The following is a 22,564-nucleotide window of genomic DNA, read 5'->3' on the forward strand; positions in this document are numbered from 1 at the left end:
TCTCGTCGAAAGTCCCTTATCCAATCACCTTCGACTTTTTTCTTCTTCTTCTGTTTCGTGTGGTTTTCCGGCAGACTAGACGCTGTGGTGCTGCCATTCGCAGGTCGGAGTGCGGATTGCACATTTTGGTCACCTCCAAAAAATGGAAAGGAGGAATGGAACAAACTTCAATTGCACCACCATCTAACCATGCAACTATACACTATCCCCAAAAACCAACCACCCCATTGGCACGATGGATAGAACCCCTTCTCTCAAAACTTCCTGTAGATCTTCTGCACTAAAATCTCTCATACCCAAATATTGCAACTACCACATCTATATTAGGTGGTGTCTGCTCCATCAGTACAGTGCAGTTGATCACCACGGCTATAACCGCAAGAAATCCAACCTTCTGCTCCACTCGAACTCTGGCAATCTCAACCTCTCTCTTTCACAGGGTACTTCGTATCCCCAGCTATATGGGCATCCCCACAGTTGACACACAGTGCTTTCTCTATCCCAACTGTACACTCCCTCTGACTATGCCCTCATGCACATTTCTCACATTGTGGGATCTCCCTTCTACACACTGCTGCAACATGTCCGAATCCTTGGCACCTAAAGCACCGCAGCGGGTTCTAAACATAGGCCCTCACAGAATAGCAAAAATAACCTAACCTTAACAGATAGAAACTCTGGATCAAAGCTCAACAAGACAGACAGGGTATTTTCAGTCTTGCCGTTGCCACCGGGTCTATGTCTCACCAAATGGCGGGAGTCACAAACACTAGGAATCTTCATTTGATCCACCTCTACATTCAACGCTACCCCACAGATCACCCCTTTCAGCGGCGCCCTGCTCCGGAGAGCAAAGCACACCACGGGTTTAACCCAGAGCCGCGTGACTCAAAGCGCCGCTTCCTCTGGGAGGCGGATACATAAAAAAATCCAAACAATTCCACGTCTCGAAACTTCACAGATGTAACCATTCCCAGTTTGTCCTTTACCCAGCTTGACACAACATATGGGTCGGCCAAAAAGCAGGAATCAACGCTTTCTAAATTATCTCACTCCTAATGGTCCAAAATCATCTCTGGTAGGATTCTCAGGGCAAACGTTGAAAGACTCTACCACACCTGCTGCCGCAGGCAGGCCCACTACACCCTGGACTGGCTCAACTTCTGAGTGCTCGCCACTGCCGACTGACTCCATTTCAAGATCCTCAAGGTTCTCAAGAGAGCATGACGACCTATAAGTAAGATGACTTGGGTTTGTAATCAGGAGACGTAAGTATGTACAGTATGTCCTCCTCAAACGAAGGTGTATACACAGGAGACAAACCTCTGATCTTAGCAGCGCTTTCTCTTGCGCTTTCGCGTCGTCGCACCTCCTTCGCCTCTTCCCAACCTACACTTTCCACCGGCTTCTCCGTGGTCCCCCTTTGATTTGTTGAATACAATAGAATAAGTAGAGATAAACCATTACATTCACTCCAATGAAGTGAAAGCCACAGTTATTTATTTCTTTCTTGCTTGCTTCTCTCCTCCTGCCTCCTCATACTTTTCTTTCCTTTGTCAGTGTGGCACTGAATGTCATACTGTAGATCTACATGCTCAGCACTTCCACTCATCATCAAATAAGCCATATGAATCCATAAAAGCACACATCCTAAAACAGACAACATAACATCTGCTTCCCACTTACCTCAATGAACATGCAGCACAGCGAAGCTAGCTTTCTTATTTTCCTTCGCTGCAACATGCTGCTTTACCCGAGCTCCAGGACCAACTAATCTAAAAATACAGACCAAAGGCATCTAATACTTTAGATTGACATACGCCCAGATGAATGGCTGGAACAGCAGGCGTTCGCTCGGACCAACCTTTTAAAATTTCCTGTGGCCCTTTATGGTGGTGGTGTGTGTGTGTGTGTCTAAGCATGTGTCGTGTATATGCAAATAACACGTGCCTATCTGTCACAACTACATATAACCTATATATAAAATCAGAATGTCACAAGCAACTTCTAAGCTTTCGAAGCTCTGCATAGGCCTATGTGAGCCACCCTCACACAGTTCAAGGTGCTCGTAGCCAGAGGTGACATGACATCATCAATAACCAGGAAATGGGATGTGAGAACCCTACGTGAAAACTCTGGTTCAACTGCATTCCCACCTTTCAATCCAAACTGGTCAAGCAATTGGTTATAGTGACCTGGGGTCCATATCTGTTCCATCTGCTGAGGACAGATTGGGTTATGTAAACGTTTGGCTTGGACGAGGAAAAGCTGAATCAAAAACACACAAATTAAAGCCTTGTTCCATCTGGAGGCCCTCTGTTAGCCATGAGGCTGGGTTGGGTTCTAGCTAGGGATAAATCACTCTCTGGTACTGACTCTCATTCACTGGTGTGGGTTGGCTTTCTCTCCTACTGGCGCTGATCACAGCGAGTCAATAAAGTTATTTGAATGGAATTGAATCATTTCAGCAGCAGCTTCCCATGCTGCTGTTACGACAGCCACCCATGCAGTGTCAGATAATCTGTTGTATAAGTATCAATAAACATTCTGAAAACACATTTGGTGTTTGACTGTGGGGAGGCTAGCTGTCTCCTGGGTTTATTTGGTTATAAATGTGTAATATGGTTTAATACATTTTTTTACTCTGTGGTGGTGTTTTTAGCATCTGATAGAGTTGTCTTGCATCAGCCAACAAATGGAACCCATTACTGCAATTCTCAGAGAGCAGAGCTATAATGCTTTAATTTAACAACCACAATAAAAAGTGCATGCAGTTCATTTCTAAAAGGATTTTAGTTGCCTGAGGCTTTTTTCTTAGTACATTTCAACATGACTCCTCCTGTGTGCCTTGTTCTTTTACACACTAATATCATACAACTAACTAGCCCACCCAGTCACTAGAAAGGCTGTTACAACTTCAGCTACTGGGTCAAATGTATGTTACACATGTAGTGAATAAGGCGTACAACCCTTATCCTGACCACACCCAACACATACTGTAGCTACTTGGCGGTTTATGGAGGGACAGGCCTAATTTAAAACCCAGAGTGCAGAGGCGACCTTAAAGTAACCTAGGAGCACAGGAACAGCCAAACCCTCCAAACCACACCACAGCCTGGCCAGAGAAGATTCATACAGCTGGCTTCTCTACTGTCCAGTTCTCTTGCAGTCTCAGAGCCAACTGCCCACATGTCTGTTAAGGAGAAACTATAGTGTCCACTAGAACCCTGTCTAACCAACAGCTTCTGGTCAGGTGGAGTGATGGGCACTAGTTGCGGCATCCTTGGCCTATATTTCTGTAGTACTGTACTGACTTTGGAAGGAACAGATCGGCTCCTGTAGGCGACTGGAAGTGTGTGAAAACAGCACAGAGAACGTCTCAGACACATGGAAACTCATTCTCAATCCCAACCCCCTCCCCCTCCCTTCCCTGGTGTAAAACAATGGACACTCGGCATGAACCCCACCCCCCTACCCGGTCTCCACAGAGAGAGAGAGAGGTCATGCAGGCCAGGCTAGAGAGAGAGGTGAACGGTCACAGGGCCTGTAGTCTCTCTGGCTGAGAGCCACAGCCCTTGGCAGACATTACCCACATTCCTCTGCAGGTAAGGCCTTAAGGTTCTCAGCACTGCTTGTTTACATGCTGCAGGTTTAGTTAGTTATAGGTGAAGGGGTAAGAAGAGGTGTGGGTGAAGAGGGGGTGAGGTGGTGAGATGAAAGGGGTAAGGGCGTAATGATGTGAATGGGTGAGGTTGGGAGGCGTAAGGAATGTCCCATAAATGACTCCATAAATGACAATTCCACCACAAAGTCTGGTCTGTGGAGAGAGAGTTGTGAGATAACAGACACTCTCTACTTCAGGTTTACAGGCCTACTCTCTACAAAGGTGTATGTCTAAGGAGGTTGTTTAAGTGAGTGTGGGAGTCTGAGTTCCCTCTACCTTTATCATCTAGAATGACGTCATTGTTGTAATAACTCACCCTATTTTATAATCAGGAAGTACTGATAATGACTTCAAATGTGCTTGAGATAAAACACAGATGAGGAATGCTCACTCATAAGAGTGATGGATAGCTACTTTCAGTATACTGTATACAGTGCATTCATAAATCATTCAGACCCCTTCCCTTTTTCACATTTTGTCACATTACAACCTTAATCTAAAATGGATTAAATAAAAAAAATCCTCATCAATCTACAAACAATACCCCATAATGACAAAGTGAAAATAGTTTATTTTTTATTTTTGCAAATGTATAAAATAAAATAAAATGAAATATCTTATTTACATAAATATTCAGACCCTTTGTTATGAGACCCGAAATTGTGCTCAGGTGCATCCTGTTTCCACTGATCATCCTTGAGATGTTTCTACAACTTGATTGGAGTCCACCTGTGGTAAATTCTATTGATTGGACATGATTTGGAAAGGCACACACCTGTCTATATAAGGTCTACAGTTGACAGTGCGTGTCAGAGCAAAAAACAGGAGAGGGGGTGACCTCGACAATTTATTGTTAAAACGAGAGGCTGCCTGGATCATTAATTTAAAGATCCTTGCTCCCTTCGGTCTCAACGTAGACTTTGATCTGAAGTAATTCTTGTGATTATTTTGATTTTGCTATTCATTGTAAATATTTGTAGGCCTATGTAGCCAAATTGTATCTATAATCGTATGCTATCCATTCATGTTTTTTGTATGTTATTTTTACATCTTATAACCAATGATATCAGGCCACACCCGACCATGATTACAGACACCTGTGTGTGTCCTTTGACACTATATAAACTAGTGACTCGCAGTGTTTGTCATTATACCCTGACGAAGACAGCTTGTCTGTGGAAACGTTGGATATAAGGTTATTCAATTATTGCATCGGAGCTCCTAGAGTGTGCCGGGTCTCCTTTTCTTTTTCCAGAGCAAAAACCAAGCCATGAGGTCGAAGGAATTGTCTGTAGAGCTCCGAGACAGGATTGTGTCGAGGCTCAGATAAGGGGAAGGGTAGCAAAACAATTCTGCAGCATTGAAGGTCCCCAAGAACACAGTGGCCTCCATCATTCTTAAATGGAAGAAGTATGGAACCACCAAGACTCGTCCTAGAGCTGGCCGCCCGGCCAAACTGAGCAATCGGGGGAGAAGGGCCTTGGTCAGGGAGGTGACCAAGAACCCGATGGTCACTCTGACAGAGCTCCAGAGTTCCTCTGTGGAGATGGGAGTCTTTCCAGAAGGAAAACCATCTCTGCAGCACCACCAATCAGGGCTTTATGGTAGTGGCCAGACGGAAGCCACTCCTCAGTAAAAGACACATGACAGCCTGCTTGGAGTTTGCCAAAAGGCACCTAAAGGCCTCTCAGACCATGAGAAACAAGATTCTCTGGTCTGATGAAACCAAGATTGAACTCTTTGGCCTGAATGCCAAGAATCACGCCTGGAGGAAACCTGGCACCATCCCTACGGTGAAGCATGGTGGTGGCAGCATCATGCTTTGGGCATGTTTTTCAGTGGCAGGGGCTGGGAGACTGTCGGGATCGAGGGAAAGATGAACAGAGCAAAGTACAGAGAGATCATTGATGAAAACCTGGTTCACATTCCAACATGACAACGAAACTAAGCACACAGCCAAGACAACGCAGGAATGGCTTCGGGACAAGTCTCTGAATGTCCTTCAGTGGCCCAGTCAGAGCCCGGACTTGCAACCGATCGAACATCTCTGGAAAGACCTGAAAATAGCTGTGCAGCAATGCTCCCCATCCAACCTGACAGAGCTTGAGAGGATATGCAGAGAAGAACAGGAGAAACTCCCCAAATACAGGTGTGCCAAGCTTGTAGCGTCATACCCAAGAAGACTCGAGAATGTAATCGCTGCCAAAGGTGCTTCAACAAATTACTGAGTAAAGGGTCTGAACACTAATGTAAATGTGATATTTCAGTTGTTTATTTTTAATAAATGTGCAAACATTTCTAAAAGCCTGTTTTTGCTCTGTCATTGTGGGGTATTGTGTGTAGATTGTTGAGGGAAAAAAACAATTGAATCTATTTTAGAATAAGGCTGTAATGTAACAAAATGTGGAGAAAGTCAAGGGGTCTGAATTCTTTCTGAATGCACTGTATATGGATTACACCCTGGCCCCTTCTCTGTGGATCAACTTTAAACCCCTGTGACCATATATGAGGTTAGATTACACCACAATAGTAGTGGATACCTGTCCCTACCCACTTGACTGAGCCAAGTAAAGCCTGAGTGACTCAGCTTTGACTTCTCCTGTGTTTCTCCTGAGGCACTGAGTGTACTGGAGTGAGTGTGTGTGAGTATGCATGTTGTAATATATCGGCTGCCTCTCTTCCTCTGAGGCACAGTAAGTCACAAAACTCTGACAGCCAAGACGCTCCACTCACTCATGAGCAAACACCATAGGAATGCTTGGATACGGATACTATGCTTCTGTAATATACTCCACCTTTGCTACGGTAGTTACCTAATTTTCACAACTTTCCAACTTTATTAACAACATCAACAAAAAAGTTCTGAGTTATGTGCAGGCTACTGTATCTCATTTAACTGGTTTCGGAGCTATACAAACCACCCTCCATTTCAAACGGTAAAGAGCCTGGCACGCAGCATTGACCCTGGAGAGATCAAAGGGACTATTCTACTGGGTAACACATTTACTCTTTGGGGAGTTGAGCTGCCGCCCATAATTCTGCACCCTTTGTTGCCAAACCAGAGCCAGATCAACACTATTCACTTCACACACGCGCTGGTTTTCTCAAATCAAGTCTTTCAACATTTATTTTGAACATGTTTTTATACCATTTTCTCCTGAACCTTTATCAGTGATGAATGTGTGCCATTTACAGTGGAAGCTTATCGGAGTGGAGCAGAGGCGGAGGCCGAGATGATATGGGTAGATACAGTGGGCAGAGTTCAAGACAGCATCGTGAACGTAAACACACACACACACCCAATTCATACCACACCATAGGCTACCATACGATCAGCCCATAGGCACAGATCTAAGTTCAGCTCCCTCACCCTAAATGAGGAAACACAAAACTTAGCCTGGATAAATGTATAGGGGCAACTTTATCCTACTCATAACTGCAGACAACACAGGAACAGCTGCTGCTCACAGGTATAATAGTATAGGCAGGTCAGGACTCGCTTAAAGAGTCACAATAGACCTGCTCTCTCCCCACCTTGTGTCCCATATACAGTAACTAACTGTGGCTCCTTTGTCTGGCCCTTAGACGGACACAGGGCTTGGAATCATCAGGGCCCCACTCTGTCCGTACATTAAGTGGGAAGCGCACACACTACCTACAGACAATGAGGGGGAAAGCGCAGAGATGCTACAGTTAAAACACACAGTCACTACAGGCAACGTAAACATCTGGTTAGATTATCCCTCATCTCACTTGGATTAGACGCAGGCTCTGATTAGATGTTGGCTCTGTCAACAACATGGCCGTCTCGCCTCCTCAGGTAACAACACAATGACTCACTGATTTCACTACAGACCGGCAGGAAAGAGAGGAGACGATGGGAAACGGGGGAAAGGAGGTGCAGATAAGAAACGATAATACATTGTGTATTTACAGGCTGACCTGGAAATCATCGGGCTGTGATGTTGATGGGATTTTGATGGGACTGTGATTGTGGCACAGAGGCCACTCTGTCTTGTGGTTCGACATAAAGTTTTATTTTATTGACATGATTCCCAGGGCTGTGAATGATAGGGGAACTACGCTGGAACCGTAAGGGACTGGGAAGACCACTGGATATTGACTAGTGGTGATAGCCATTCTAACTCAGTAGAGTTCACTGTCGAGTCCCAGAAGATTCCCTCCATCCAGACAGTCGTGTCCTCTATGTCTGCTGATAGGAAACGCTGTCTGTCAGAGGTAGCTGGGGTATGGGGAAAGCCTGGGGATTTCTAGTGGTTTTAAGTTGTTATCGTACATCTTTATCTGCCCAGTTTGACACAGAGAGGGAACATTAAGACAGCCGGAACACGTTGTCTGTAAAACAGTAACACGCTGAACCAATCCGGGCTGAACTCTGACCCCGCTCTCTCACAACAACCATGTAACAATAAAAAAAAATTGACTTTCCGACATCAACATCTAGAGTAAATCAAGACCGGGTGTGACCTGGATAACCAACTGGTTCACTGTGTTTCACAACATCCCTGCAGTTGAGGTTAAGTTACAAAGGATATAGAACAGAGCTGTTACGCAAAATACGATTTTGTCGATTTTGTTCCGTGTTCTGGGTTGGAGAACGGTTGTGGAGAACCAGGCACTCTATCAGGCACTCTGCTGAGAGGTTGGGTTCTGTTGCCAGAGGAGTGTGGGCCGTTCTATCTTAGAACTAGAGCCGTGTGAGTGTGGCAGAGCAGCCTGTTACTGATTAACATAGCGAAAGTGAAAAACAGAGTCGTAACAGAATTCAGGGGTATTTCCACTCAACATAATATTATATAACTTTTGGGGTCACTAAGGAAACGGTTGGCAATTTCTGTTGACTGCACAGTGTGCTGTTGAGGAATCTTCATTCAGCATGAGGTCTAAAGCTTTGTTCGATCTATGTAGAGCTTTTCCTGACCTCTTGTATATACTTACAGTATCCTTTCACTTTGGCCCATAGCTTAATAATCAGTCGGTCTTCAGATCAGAGTTGATGTTTTTAAGAGGAGTGATAAGAGAAGGTAACCCTGCTAAGAAAAGGAAGAACAACTGACAAAAGCAGGTAAGGCAGCACACCTATGGCATGACACAAGCAACCCTATAAGACATAATAAATTACCCCACGCACGATGAGAAGAGGGAAGGGAATGAGGGAGACTCCCTTCAGTCTGAGATCTCAGAGAGGTGTAGAGTCCCTGATCATTCCCCCACAGATAAAGAGGTCTGTGAAGGTTTGTGAAGAATGCACATATTAACAGAGGTGACATCACAAAGGTCAAACGTTAAAGATCAATAACTTACGCAGGTGTTCCTAACCTAACATTTGGGGTTAACGAGCAGCAATGAAACCCAGAGGGAATACATCAACATTCTTCTCCTCCTAACGACTGTTTTCCCCCAGGTCCCTGTGTTTGACTTTCCCATCGTTCAAGAACAGGAAGTGGCCCTATTATTTACTGCCTGTCTGGCTAGATAGCCTATCAGAGGGCATGGCTCAACCTATAAGAGTGCAGGAGGGGACATGGGCATATAGAGTTCAGAGGTCACTCTCAGCACTGTGCGTGGTCACTCCCTCAGAAAACACATCCCCTCAGTCAGAACAACTTTCTCTACAGCTCGACTTACTATACGTGAACTAACTACATCACACATTAACTAGTTACCCATGAACTAACTCAGTACAAATTATGTACCCAGCTGTCTCCGTGCATCATTTTTTGCGAGATCATTTTTGAGTTAGTGAGATCTTGCTGTGTATCGAACTTCAGTTAGCTCTGACAGAGATGTAGATTGCATGTGAATCATGTCTCCATGGTGAAAAATGTACAGTGACACTGTCATTTCCAAGAACTGTGTTTCAGGCCCAGTAACAGAGTTAGCCCATGACAGGGCAAGAGCTCTGGCTCAGACTGATGTCAATCTCTGTATTACTCTGTTATAGTCAACTCAGTGACAAACTCCAGACCGGAACAACCGGTCTGATCTTTTCAATCAGCTAAATCACTTTGCGCTCCTGCACGTCATGACTGAGCGCTGCCCGAGATCTTGTCTCACTCAGAGGGTGCATTACAGAGTGTGTAGGATTCCACCACGTTGAATTGACTCCTAGTTATAAGTGTCAACATGTGTTGGCTGGCAGCCATATTGAGTCAGTGTCATTCCTTCACTCCTGTGAACTTCATCAGCTAACCAGCTGTCTGTGATTCATCTGCACGGACGGACGGACGGACGGACGGACGGACAGACAGACAGACAGACAGACAGACAGACAGACAGACAGACAGACAGACAGACAGACAGACAGACAGACAGACAGACAGACAGACAGACAGACAGACAGACAGACAGACAGACAGACAGACAGACAGACAGACAGACAGACAGACAGACAGACAGACAGACAGACAGACAGACAGACAGAAATATTGTAGAGGCCCTCTCTATCCCTAGTTTATTGCAGACTCTTCTAAACTGGGATAAGGAGCTCATTGTCTTCCTGTGTCTGTGTCCTCTGGGTATAACAGAGGCTGAGAAGATCCATCTATCCATCTAGCGTCTCTCTGATTCCATTTCCTTCACTGAGACAGACAGTAAATAAACTGTCTCCTGGCTTCATATCATTATCTGCCAGAGTCCATTTCAGGAGAGTTTCAACCACAGACCACAGAGCAGAAACAGAGAGTTGGACAGAGACAGAGCTACAGTCTACTGGGAGGTTCAGAGTACTTTAAATAAGGATAGTAAAGGACCATCTGAACATATGAGTCTGGTTCTGGTTCTGGGCAGTCACATGGGAGAGTTTGGTCAAAACCCAACAATATCTCCCGCGGTCTGACCTGTCCGCACACACACACAGAGACACACGCACAGAGACACACACACACACACACACACAGAGACACACGCACAGAGACACACACACACACACACACACACACGCACAGAGACACACACACACACACAGAGACACACCCAGCCACAGATTAACACAGAAACACGACACTGTGAAACAACAACATGACAGATATCAGCATGTCTCAGCAGCACTGTTCAGCACTATTTAGCCCTGGTCTCAGGTTTCTGCTGAGCTAACATCTCAACACTAAACTGTTTCGCTGCAGTATTGAAGTCGGACTGTTTTGACAGAGTTGAAGATCCCTGACAATTTTATTATTTTTATTTTATTTTACATGCTAAATACGATCCACAGAGGTGTGTAATGTCCTCACTCATTCCATCCTTCCATCCATCACAAGTTGACCAAGACTCAGAGACATAGGGACAGGGCCTCCACACACACACACACACCTTTCGATTCCCCTGGGACCACAGAGGACAGAAATGTGTGTGAGGCCACCCAACACGACCCCCCGCTATATGTGGCAGCCGGCTCCTGTTGCTGTTGGGCGGGCTACAGGGCCAGGTCCTTTTGAATGCACACACACAAACAATGACTCCAGGGCTATTATATGGAGAATGGCATGGACTGCTGGTTTCAAAGCATTGGCACCACCTAGTTAATCCCAAACACACGCCCTTCTGTGTGATACCATCAGAGTATTCAGAGCCAAGCCATTTATCCCCCCCCCCAAAAAGACCCTAAAAGCAACACATCCCCCAAACACTCACTCACTCCCGCCAAGAGATCTATGACAAGAGATGCAGTATAGAGACAGAGAGAGCGCCATCTGGTGGTACATTAGTGAACTATGTCTCAGTTCCCCACAAATCACGGGCAGGGTGAATACTCATTCTATGCACTCCAACGCCCCCTTGTGGTGAAATACACTAAATACAGTGCTAATGTGACCATCACAGAATATAATATCAGCACATCTCAAGGAACAAAGTGTTGACCCTTTAATTAGACCACACACACACACACACACACACACACACACACACACACACACACACACACACACACACACACACACACACACACACACACACACACACACACACACACACACACACACACACACACACACACACACACACACACACACACACACACACACACACGGAGTGAGAGAGAGAGAGAAGGCGGGTACTCACAATGGGCTGTGTCTTGTCGTTGAGGTGGTCCTGGCTGAGGGGGGTGTCAACGGTACCAGGACCGCCGGGGTGACAGTCCAACGACACTCGTTCTCGACACTCTGGGTGACAAGTATACTTACACCCTGGAGTAGGAAGAGAGGAGCTTGTTAAACAATTGCGAAGACCTGACCTTGCAGACTCACAGAGCCTGTATTCTCTCTCGACGTGGGTCAACAGAGTGGTCAGGCGCTGCTGCCGACAGTGTTTAACCCTGCACCAAATACCCTCATTTCATACTCCTAGTTATTCTTACACCTCTCGAAGACTCTTGCCACTTCCTTGCCAGGAGGATTTAAAGTCTTTTATCTGTGTTGACTCAATAGCGGCGTGATCATTAACAGAGACCTGTGGATTCACCCAGGTCACAAGTACTATGTTAAATACGCAGCCGACCCCCTTAACAAGTCTCATCCACCACCAAATAACCAACGTATAACCCAGCCGCTAACATCTTTAGTCTAGAACGCAACCACAAACGGCTACGCAAATATTCCCTGGGACTCCAGCAACAGCAATAACCAGGTGAGGCTGTGTTGTGTCTGGGGAGAGAGGACAGGAAGGAAATGAGGTTGTCCACAGTATGCAAAGACTCATACAGACCCCATTCACAGTCGCCGTTCAAAAATCTTTCATCTGAGCTCTCAACATTCAGCTCAGTCAAGTGAAGCAAAGTTACTATTCTAACTATTCCAAGTGCAACAAAATGTAAACATCGTACAACACATTGGAATGACAAAGAACAAGAGGAACTATTCAGCTGCCATCCAGTCAGATCTGTCTGACTGGCTGGGAAATGTCGAGTGACACAGAAACCTCCTCCCGTGCATACTGTAACTCCGCCACGGCAGAACAAAAAGGTTTAAGGAATCTCTAATATGTACTCTCTTTCTTTCTCTTTCTCCTCTCGTTCTCTGCGCTGGCTTGGCCAGCATCCTGCAGCCCACGTAGAAATAACTCACTGTGGAGGAGAGACAGGGAGAGACTGCCAATAACACAGAATACATTACACACCACTGTGACAGTCCCTCTGCAGAGTACAGAACATCCAGCAAGTCCTCACTGTTAGCACTGGTGTACAGGAACAGTGTGGTGTGTGTGTGTGTGTGTCACCTCTCTTACCTGAGGACCTCCTCCTCACCTGTTGGCTGAGCTTCACCGACAGTTTACAGATGGCTGCTCCCATCCCCGACCAGCGCACCATCTCCCTCCTGCCTCGCACACTCCTCTCTCTGAAGCTCTCCCTCACTGCTCTGTCTGATAACCAATACTCCTTGACCACTGCCTACACTCTACCACCACTGGCCAGTAGCAACAGGCCCAGATTTGACGCACTCACTCTCTTACACACAGGCACAACAAGCATCAGGAACAATATCCTTGGTTGACTGGGATTAGGGGAATCCCAGTCAGCCCAGACCTACACAGAGACTCATTTGCCTAGCAGCTACCACACTCTCTCTCTCGCTCTCACACTCACTCACTCATTCTCTGTCTCCCACTCTCTCTGTATGGCAGTGCTGAGTGGGTGATTTGCCTGTCACATGGAGGCTCAGTGGGTCACAGTGATGGACACACAGACAGTTGGAGAGAAGAGAGCGGGAGAGATGGAGGGAGAGAGTGTGTGAGCCTGAGCGTGCGCGTGTGAGAGAGTGTGTGGGCCACGGATGCCCCTCTGTGAGCTCACTCACCAGCACACAAAGAGGGTGGTCTCGTCTGCTAGGCTTCCTGCCCTAACGCTGCCTAACCCTTTGTAACTTAGAGGAGATTTGTCTCACCCCAAAGATTAGTCTCACTGCAAAATACAGACATCTGATGATGATTATTTTTACTGTCTGTCTGATGAGTCAAGTACTTTTCCCCCCCTGGGAGTCTCCTGGGCCTGTGGGGAGTGCTGTGCGCGCGTGTGTGTATGTGTGTGTGTGTGTGTGTGTGTGTGTGGAGTATAGCTGTGCTGATGCTTTGATAATAGCTGTAATCAGCCATACAAACCCAACTGATCAGACTTAATCAGTGGAGCTAAGAGGAGAACAGAGCGCAACTCAGCATCTTCCCACACTCACTCACAGAACAACAACACACTCCACAAACAGATGCATACCAACACCACTCGCCCCTGAGCCTAGCCAGTGTCAGCTGTGTGTAGTATATAGAGCTGGCTGTCTAACCGTGTCTCTGTGTGTAGTATTTAGAGCTGGCTGTCTAACCATGTCTCTGTGTGTAGTATTTAGAGATGGCTGTCTAACCATGTCTCTGTGTGTAGTATTTAGAGCTGGCTGTCTAACCATGTCTCTGTGTGTAGTATTTAGAGATGGCTGTCTAACTATGTCTCTGTGTGTAGTATTTAGAGATGGCTGTCTACCCGTGTCTCTGTGTGTAGTATTTAGAGATGGCTGTCTAACCGTGTCTCTGTGTGTAGTATTTAGAGATGGCTGTCTACCCGTGTCTCTGTGTGTAGTATTTAGAGATGGCTGTCTAACAATGTCTGTGTGTAGTATTTAGAGATGGCTGTCTAACTATGTCTCTGTGTGTAGTATTTAGAGCTGGCTGTCTACCCGTGTCTCTGTGTGTAGTATTTAGAGCTGGCTGTCTAACCATGTCTCTGTGTGTAGTATTTAGAGCTGGCTGTCTAAGCATGTCTCTGTGTGTAGTATTTAGAGCTGGCTGTCTAACTGTCTCTGTGTGTAGTATTTAGAGATAGCTGTCTAACTATGTCTCTGTGTGTAGTATTTAGAGCTGGCTGTCTAACCATGTCTCTTTGTGTAGTATTTAGAGATGGCTGTCTAACTATGTGTCTGTGTGCTGGGAGGAGAGATGAGGAACCTGTGCTGACCTTCTCACTGACGTGCTGAGAGCCAATTCAGTCAAACTCTACCCCCCCCCCCCGACCACCATTTGTCCTCAGTCAGGGATGACAGCAGCTGACCCAGCCCCTGATGCAAAGGCTGTTTATCGGAGTAAAATACTTGGATCTTGCAGTACCACTCCCAACATGTTCAGACCATAGCCTTAACAAAGGGTTTGCAGAGTGTGTATAAACAGGGCAGAGACAGACCTTCACCCAGAGGACACTGTGTGGTTGCAGGAGACATAACAGTACTCAAGACTACACTTCTTGGAGTCCCGCTGTGACCAGGTGCGTGTTTTCGGGAATGGAGTGTTTGTGTGTGTGTGTGTGTGTGTGTGTGTGTGTGTGTGTGTGTTTGTGTGAGTGAGAAAGAAAGAAAGAAAGAAAGACAGAAAGAAAAAAGAGAGCGAGAGAGAAGAGAGATAGAGAGAGAGAAAAAGAGCGAGAGAGATTGTGTAATGTTTACTGTTTGCTTATTATCTATTTCACTTGCTTTGGCAATGTAAACACATGTTTCCCATGCCAATAAAGACCCCCACAGAACCCCAGGACAGCAATACAATTAGACACAACCAAATCATGAGAAAACAAAAAGATAATTACTTGACACATTGGAAAGAATTAACAAAAAAACAGAGCAAACTAGAATGCTATTTGGCCCTAAACAGAAAGTACAAAGTGGCAGAATGCCTGACCACTGTGACCACAAATAAAGGAAAGCTTTGACTATGTACAGACTCAGTGAGCATAGCCTTGCTTTTGAGAAAGGTCATCGTAGGCAGAAATGGCTCTCAAGAGAAGACAGGCTATGTGGACACTGCCCATAAAATGAGATGGAAACTGAGCTGCACTTCCTAACCTCCTTCCAAATGTATGACCATATTAGAGACCCATATTTACCTCAGATTACAAAGACCCACAAAGAATTAGAAAATAAGTCATATTTTGATAAACTCCCATATCTATAGGGTGAAATACCACAGTGTGCAATGAAACGAGCCCCTAACCAACAATGCAGTTTAAAAAAATATGGATAAGAATAAGAAATAAAAGTAACAAGTAATTAAAGAGCAGCAGTAAAATAACAATAGCGAGACTATATACAGGGGGGTACCGGTACAGAGTCAATGTGAGGGGGCACCGGTTAGTTGAGGTAATATGTACATGTAGGTAGAGTTATTAAAGTGACTATGTATAGATGATAACAACAGAGAGTAGCAGCGGTGTAAAAGAGGAGGGGGGGAGCAATGCAAATAGTCTGGGTAGCCATTTGATTAGACGTTCAGGAGTCTTATGGCTTGGGGATAGAAGCTGTTTAGAAGCCTCTTGGACCTAGGCTTGGCGCTCCAGTACCTCTTGCCGTGCGGTAGCAGAGAGAACAGTCTATGACTAGGGTGGCTGGAGTTTTTGACAATTTTTAGGGGCTTCCTCTGACACTGCCTGGTATAGAGGTCCTGGATGGCAGGAAGCTTGACCCCAGTGATGTACTGGGCCGTTCGCACTACCCTCTGTAGTGTCTTGCGGTCGGAGGCCGAGCAGTTGCCATACCAGGCAGTGATGCAACCAGGATGTCAGGATGCTCTCGATGGTGCAGCTGTTGAACCTTTAAAGGATCTGAGAACCTATGCCAAATCTTTTCAGTCTCCTGAGGTGGAATAGGTTTTGTCGTGCCTTCTTCACGACTGTCTTGGTGTGCTTGGACCATGTTAGTGTGTTGGTGAGGTGGACACCAAGGAACTTGAAGCTCTTAACCTGCTCCACTACAGCCCGTCGATGAGAATGGGGGCGTGCACGGTCCTCCTTTTCCTGTAGTCCACAATCATCTCCTTTGTCTTGATCACGTTGAGGGAGAGGTTGTTATTCTGGCACCACTTGGCCAGGTCTCCGACTTCCTCCCTATAGGCTGTCTCGTCGTTGTCAGTGATCAGACCTACCACTGTTGTGTCATCGCAAACTTAATGAGGGTGTTGGAGTCATGCTTGGCCGTGCAGTCATGAGTGAACAGGGAGTACAGGAGAGGACAGAGCACGCACCCCTGAGGGGCCCCCGTGTTGAGGATCAGTGTGGCGAATGTGCTGTTACCTACCCTTACAACCTGGGGGCGGCCCATCAGGAAGTCCAGGATCCAGCAGAGGGAGGTGTTTAGTCCCAGGGTCCTTAGCTTAGGGATGAGCTTTGAGTGCACTATGGTGTTGAACGCTGAGCTGTAGTCAATGAATAGCATTCTCACATAGGTGTTCCTTTTGTCCAGGTGTGAAAGGGCAGTGTGGAGTGCAATAGAGATGGCATCATCTGTGGATCTATTGGGGCGGTATGCAAATTGGAGTGGGTCTAGGGTTTCTGGGATAATGGTGTTGATGTGAGCCATGACCAGCCTTTCAAAGCACTTCATGGCTACAGACGTGAGTGCTACAGGTTGGTAGTAATTTAGGCAGGTTACCTTAGTGTTCTTGGGCACAGGCACTATGGTGGTCTGCTTAAAACACGTTTGTATTACAGACTCGGACAGAGAGAGGTTGAAAATGTCAGTGAAGACACTTGCCAGTTGGTCAGTGCATGCTCGTAGTACACGTCCTGGTAATCCATCTAACCCTGCGGCCTTGTGAATGTTCCATCTAGCCCTGCCACATCCGACGAGCATCAGAGCTGGTGTAGTATGATTCGATCTTAGTCCTGTATTGATGCTTTGCCTGTTTGATGGTTCATCGGAGGGCATAGCGGTATTTCTTACAAGCTTTCGGGTTAGAGTCCCGCTCCTTAAAAGCGGCAGCTCTAGCCTTTAGCTCAGTGCAGATGTTGCCTCTAATCCATGGCTTCTGGTTGGGGTATGTATATTCGGTCACTGTGGGGATGACATCATCGATGCACTTATTGATGAAGCCAGTGACTGATGTGGTGTCAATGTCATCGGCGGAATCCCGGAACATATTCCAGTCTGTGCTAGCAAAACCGTCCTGTAGTTTAGCATCTGCTTCATCTGACCACTTTTTTATTGATCTAGTCACTAGTACTTCCTGCTTTAATTTTTGCTTGTAAGCAGGAATCAGGAGGATAGAATTATGGTCAGATTTGCCAAATGGAGGGCGAGGGAGAGCTTTGTATGGGTCTCTGTGTGTGGAGTAAAGGTGGTCCAGAGTTTTTTCCCTCTGGTTACACATTTAACATGATGATAGAAATTTGGTAAAACAGATTTAAGTTTCCCTGCATTAAAGTCCCCGGCCACTAGCACCAAGATTTGTGACCTGTTGCCACAAGAAAAGGCAACCAGTGAAGAACAAACACCATTGTAAATACAACCCATATTTATGTTTATTTATTTTCCATTTTGTACTTTAATTATTTGCACATCGTTACAACACTGTACATAGACATAATATGACATTTAAAATGTCTCTATTATTTCGGAACTTGTGCGAGTGTAATATTTACTGTTCACTTTTTATTTCACTTTTGTTTATCCATTTCACTTGCTTTGGCCATGTAAACATATGTTTCCCATGCCAATAAAGCCCCTTGAATTGAGAGAGAGAGAGAGAGAGAGAGAGAGAGAGAGAGAGAGAGAGAGAGAGAGAGAGAGAGAGAGAGAGAGAGATAGTTTTCTAATCCTGTAATCAAAGCTGAGTGAAGCCTTATGTTTCAGTAGGTACAATAGCTTTATCTGGGCTATGGGCCGACGTGATCAATTTACTAAAGCAGTTGGTATGACACCAAGGCTCTGGATGCAGCAACACAATACCTGTCATAGAACTACACTGTTTAGTATTGGACTGTAATAGGAGTAGAATAGTCTGGGGCTGGAGAGCTGTGTATTTGTGTGGCTAGTCCAGACAGGTGGTGTGTTGTATTTCTTCCTGCGCTGTCTTTAGACAATAGAAAATATATCTCCTTTTTGAAACAGCATTGTGTCTTCTTAACTTCCTTCCACATTCTACATTCGGAGACTTCAATTCTAAAATCTATGTCTCTCATTCCTAAGCGGCTCCACTCAGGCCCCCACTAACAACACACTGCCCTAAAACACACTGCCGGGACAGCAGGTGGTCTCAGACCGCGCTGACTGTCAGTGGAAGAGACGGAAGGGTTGTCATTCCACTGTGGTAGTGTTGTTTTCCTCAGTAAACAGTAATCAGTTTCCCATAGAACCAGCTACAGGACTAAACCCATTCACTCAGCACTTATGAGCCTTTTCACACATGGCTGCTAAACACATAACTGAAATGCGCACACACTTAATTACGGAACGCGCATATCTTTCCATCCCTCTTCCACTCTCCCTCTCTTTCCGTCTCTCTGCAGAGTCTGTCTGTCTGTCTGTCTGTTTGCCTGCCTTCCACACCAAGTGTTTGTGCTGAGTCTCGCATGTTTCATGGCAGGTCAGGGATGACATTGAGTGATCTGTCTGTGGACACAACACTGCATCTGTGGCTGGTCTCTACAGAACATGAACACTGAAGGACCTGAACTGTAGGTCCCTAAACAGTATGTGCTTATAAGGAACAGTATGTACAGTGCAGGAACAGTATGTACAGTGCAGGAACAGTATGTACAGTGGATACACTTGTATTATCTCTCAGGTCATGGCCTCTTAGTGACACCAAACCCTCTGTCTGCCTTACCACCATGCTCTGGGGTTGGCTAAACACAGGCCCACATACACACACTCACATATACAAATGTACACACACACACACTCACCAGAGTTCCTCCAAAGCAGGCTTAGTTCCAGGCGTCCAGAGCGGCGGATCAGTTTGGGAACACGGAAGAAGAAACCAGATAACCTCCTCAGAGTCCTCCCAAATCCTTTAGCCAGCCCCATTGCTCATTCACTCACACACCCAGGTTCCAACTCATACACACTGAGCTCCATTTTGCAGAGAGCGCTGCGCATATCCAACATAAGGTCGCCCCAGTCCTGCAAATCCCAGCTCTGGACTGTCTTTCACTCTGGCCCCTCTCTACCCCTCTCTCTCTATCCTGCCCCGTCTGGCTTTTCTGTGTCATGTCTGGCCTGGGCTAGTCTCTCCCCTTACTGTAGCCCCCCATTCACCCCCCACGTGAGTGTGCGTGTGTATTACTATCCTCGTGGGTACCTGAAATCCCCACAAGGACAGTAAAACATAAAGTGTGTGTGGTCATTGTGATGGGTCATTAACCTGTCACAGAGGGTAGTGTCTTCTGGAGCCACACTGTCACTGCGCCTGCACAAACAGCAGCTGGGCGCTAGAGCAAATATACAGGCAGGCAGGCAGGCAGGCATGCGCAAGTACACACACACAGCCAACGGTGGAGAATGAAAGCTGATCTTTTCATGGGGAATTACAACAAGTTATTTCTTCATCCAGGAGCACAACAGGTCTCGAACATTTCCCTGTGGTGAATGAATGGTCATGTTAATCCACCATCTCCTCCGTGTCTAATCTGATTCCACCAACTTCTCACCTCTCCGTGTAAATGAATTTGGCCCAGGCCCACAGGCCGAGCTGACCATTTGGGCCTAACGGTTCTGGCCAGCTAAGTGTGAATGACAGGGATAAACACCGCCCCAATAGAACCATGCTGTTCATTGACTACAGCTCAGCCTTCAACACCATAGTACCCTCCAAGCCCGGGGCCCTGAGTCTGAACCCCGCCCTGTGCAACTGGGTCCTGGACTTCCTGACGGGCCGCCCCTCCAGGTGGTGAACGTAGGAAACAACACCTCCACTTTGCTGATCCTCAGCCCCCTCCTTTACTCCCTGTTCACCCATGACTGCGTGGCCATGCACGCCTCCTACTCAATCATCAAGTTTGCAGACGACACAAAAGTGGTAGGCCTGATTACCAACAATGACGCGACAGCCTACAGGGAGGAGGTGAGGGCCCTGGCGGAGTGGCGCCAGGAAAATAAACTCTCCCTCAACGTCAACAAAATTAAGGAGCTGATCGTGGACTTCAGGAAACAGCAGAGGGAGCACGCTCCCATCCACATCTATGGAGCCACAGTGGAGAAGTTGGAAAGCTTCAAGTTCCTCGGCGTACACATCACTGACAACCTGAAATGGTCCAACCACACAGACAGTTTGGTGAAGAAGGCGCAATAGCGCTTCTTCAACCTCAGGAGGCTGAAGAATTTCGGCTTGGCTCCTAAGACCCTCACAGACATTTACAGGTGGACCATTGAGAGCACACTGTCAGTCTGTATCAACGTCTGTATCAACTGCACCGTCCGCAACCGCAGGGCTCTCCAGAGGGTGGTGCGGTCTGCTCAACGCATCAGCAGGGGCACAATGCCTGCTCTCCAGGACATCTACAGCACCCGGGGTCACAGGAAGGCCAAGAAGATCATCAAGGACACCCGAGCCGCACTATCATCCAGAAGGCGAGGTCAGTACAGGTGCATCAAAGCTGGGACCGAGAGACTGAAAAACAGCTTCTATCTCAAGGCTATCAGACCGTTAAATAGCCATCACTAGACGGCCTCCAACCAGTACCCTGCCCTGAACTTAGTCACTGTCACTAGCTGGCTACCACCCAGTTACTCAATCCTGCACCTTATAGGCTGCTGCCCTATGTACATAGACATGGAACCCTGGTCACTTTAATCATGTTTACATACTGTTTTACCCATTTCATATGTATATACTGTATTCTCGTCCGGTCCAGCCTACTCAACTATTGCTGAACATATACTATTGTATCCTACGTATTCTTCAGATAGAGTACATATTTTATCCGCGTTCTGTCCATAATGTCTATACATCCCATCACATACATACAGTGCCTTCGGAAAGTATTCAGACCCCTTGACTTTTCCCACATTTTGTCACATTACAGCCTTATTCTAAGATCTATTAAATAGTTTGTTTCCTTCATCAATCTACACACAATACCCCATAATGACAAAGCAAACACATGTTTTTAGAAATGTTTGATAATTTATCAAAAATGAAAAAAATGGAAATATCACATTTACATAAGTATTCAGACCCTTTACTCAGTACTTTGTTGAAGCACTTTTGGCAGCTATTACAGCATCAAGTCTTCTTGGGGAGTTTCTCCCATTGTCCCACAGCCTGGTGGTGTGTTGGGTCATTGTCCTGTAGAAAAACAAATGATAGTCCCACTAAGCGCAACCCAGATGGGATGGTGTATTGCTGCAGAATGATGTTGTAGCCATGCTGGTTATGTGTGCCTTGAATTCTAAATAAATCACAGACAGTGTCGCCAGCAAAGCACCCCCAAACCATCACACCTCCATGCTTCACGTGGGAACCACACAAGTGGAGAACATCCGTTCACCGTCTCACAAAGACACAGCGGTTGGAACCAAAAATCTCAAATTTGGACTCATCAGACCAAAGGACAGATTTCCACCAATTTAAAGTCCATTGCTCGTATTTCTGGCCCAAGCAAGTCTCTTCTTATTGGTGTCCTTTAGTAGTGGTTTCTTTGCAGTAATTCAACCATGAAGGCCCGATTCATGCAGTCTCCTCTGAACAATTGATGTTGAGATGTGTCTGTTACTTGAACTCTGTGAAGCATTTATTTGGCCTGCAATATCTGAGGCTGGTAATTCTAATGAACTTATCCTCTGTAGCAGATGTAACGCTGAGTCTTCCTTTCCTGTGGCAGTCCTCATGAAAGCCAGTTTCATCATTGTGCTTGATGAAACCATCAACATGCGACTGCACTTGAAGAAACTTTCCAAGTTCTTAAGATTTTCGCATTGACCGACCTTCATGTCTTAAAGTAAAGATGGACTGTCGTTTCTCTTTGCTTATTTGAGATGTTCTTGCCATAATATGGACTTGTTCTTTTTACCAAATAGGGCTATCTTCTGTATACCACCTCTACCTTGTCACAACACAACTGATTGGCTCAAACGGATTAAGAAGGAAAGAAATTCCACAAAGTAACTTTTAACAAGGCACACCTGTTAATTGAAATGCATT

General features: G+C 46.1%; 1 protein-coding gene across 1 annotated transcript in view; it reads right to left on the minus strand.

The window, feature by feature from the left end:
- The window catches only part of LOC139566080 (ras association domain-containing protein 1-like), a 63,495-nt gene that overhangs the window by 37,350 nt on the left and 3,581 nt on the right, over nt 1–22,564 (minus strand). The window contains exon 2 of the mRNA XM_071386973.1: nt 11,747–11,871. Coding sequence (XP_071243074.1) covers nt 11,747–11,871 — 125 coding nt within the window. The remainder of the gene's footprint in view (nt 1–11,746; nt 11,872–22,564) is intronic.

The sequence above is a fragment of the Salvelinus alpinus genome, chromosome 37 (genome assembly GCF_045679555.1).
Source record: "Salvelinus alpinus chromosome 37, SLU_Salpinus.1, whole genome shotgun sequence".
NCBI lineage: Eukaryota > Metazoa > Chordata > Actinopteri > Salmoniformes > Salmonidae > Salvelinus > Salvelinus alpinus.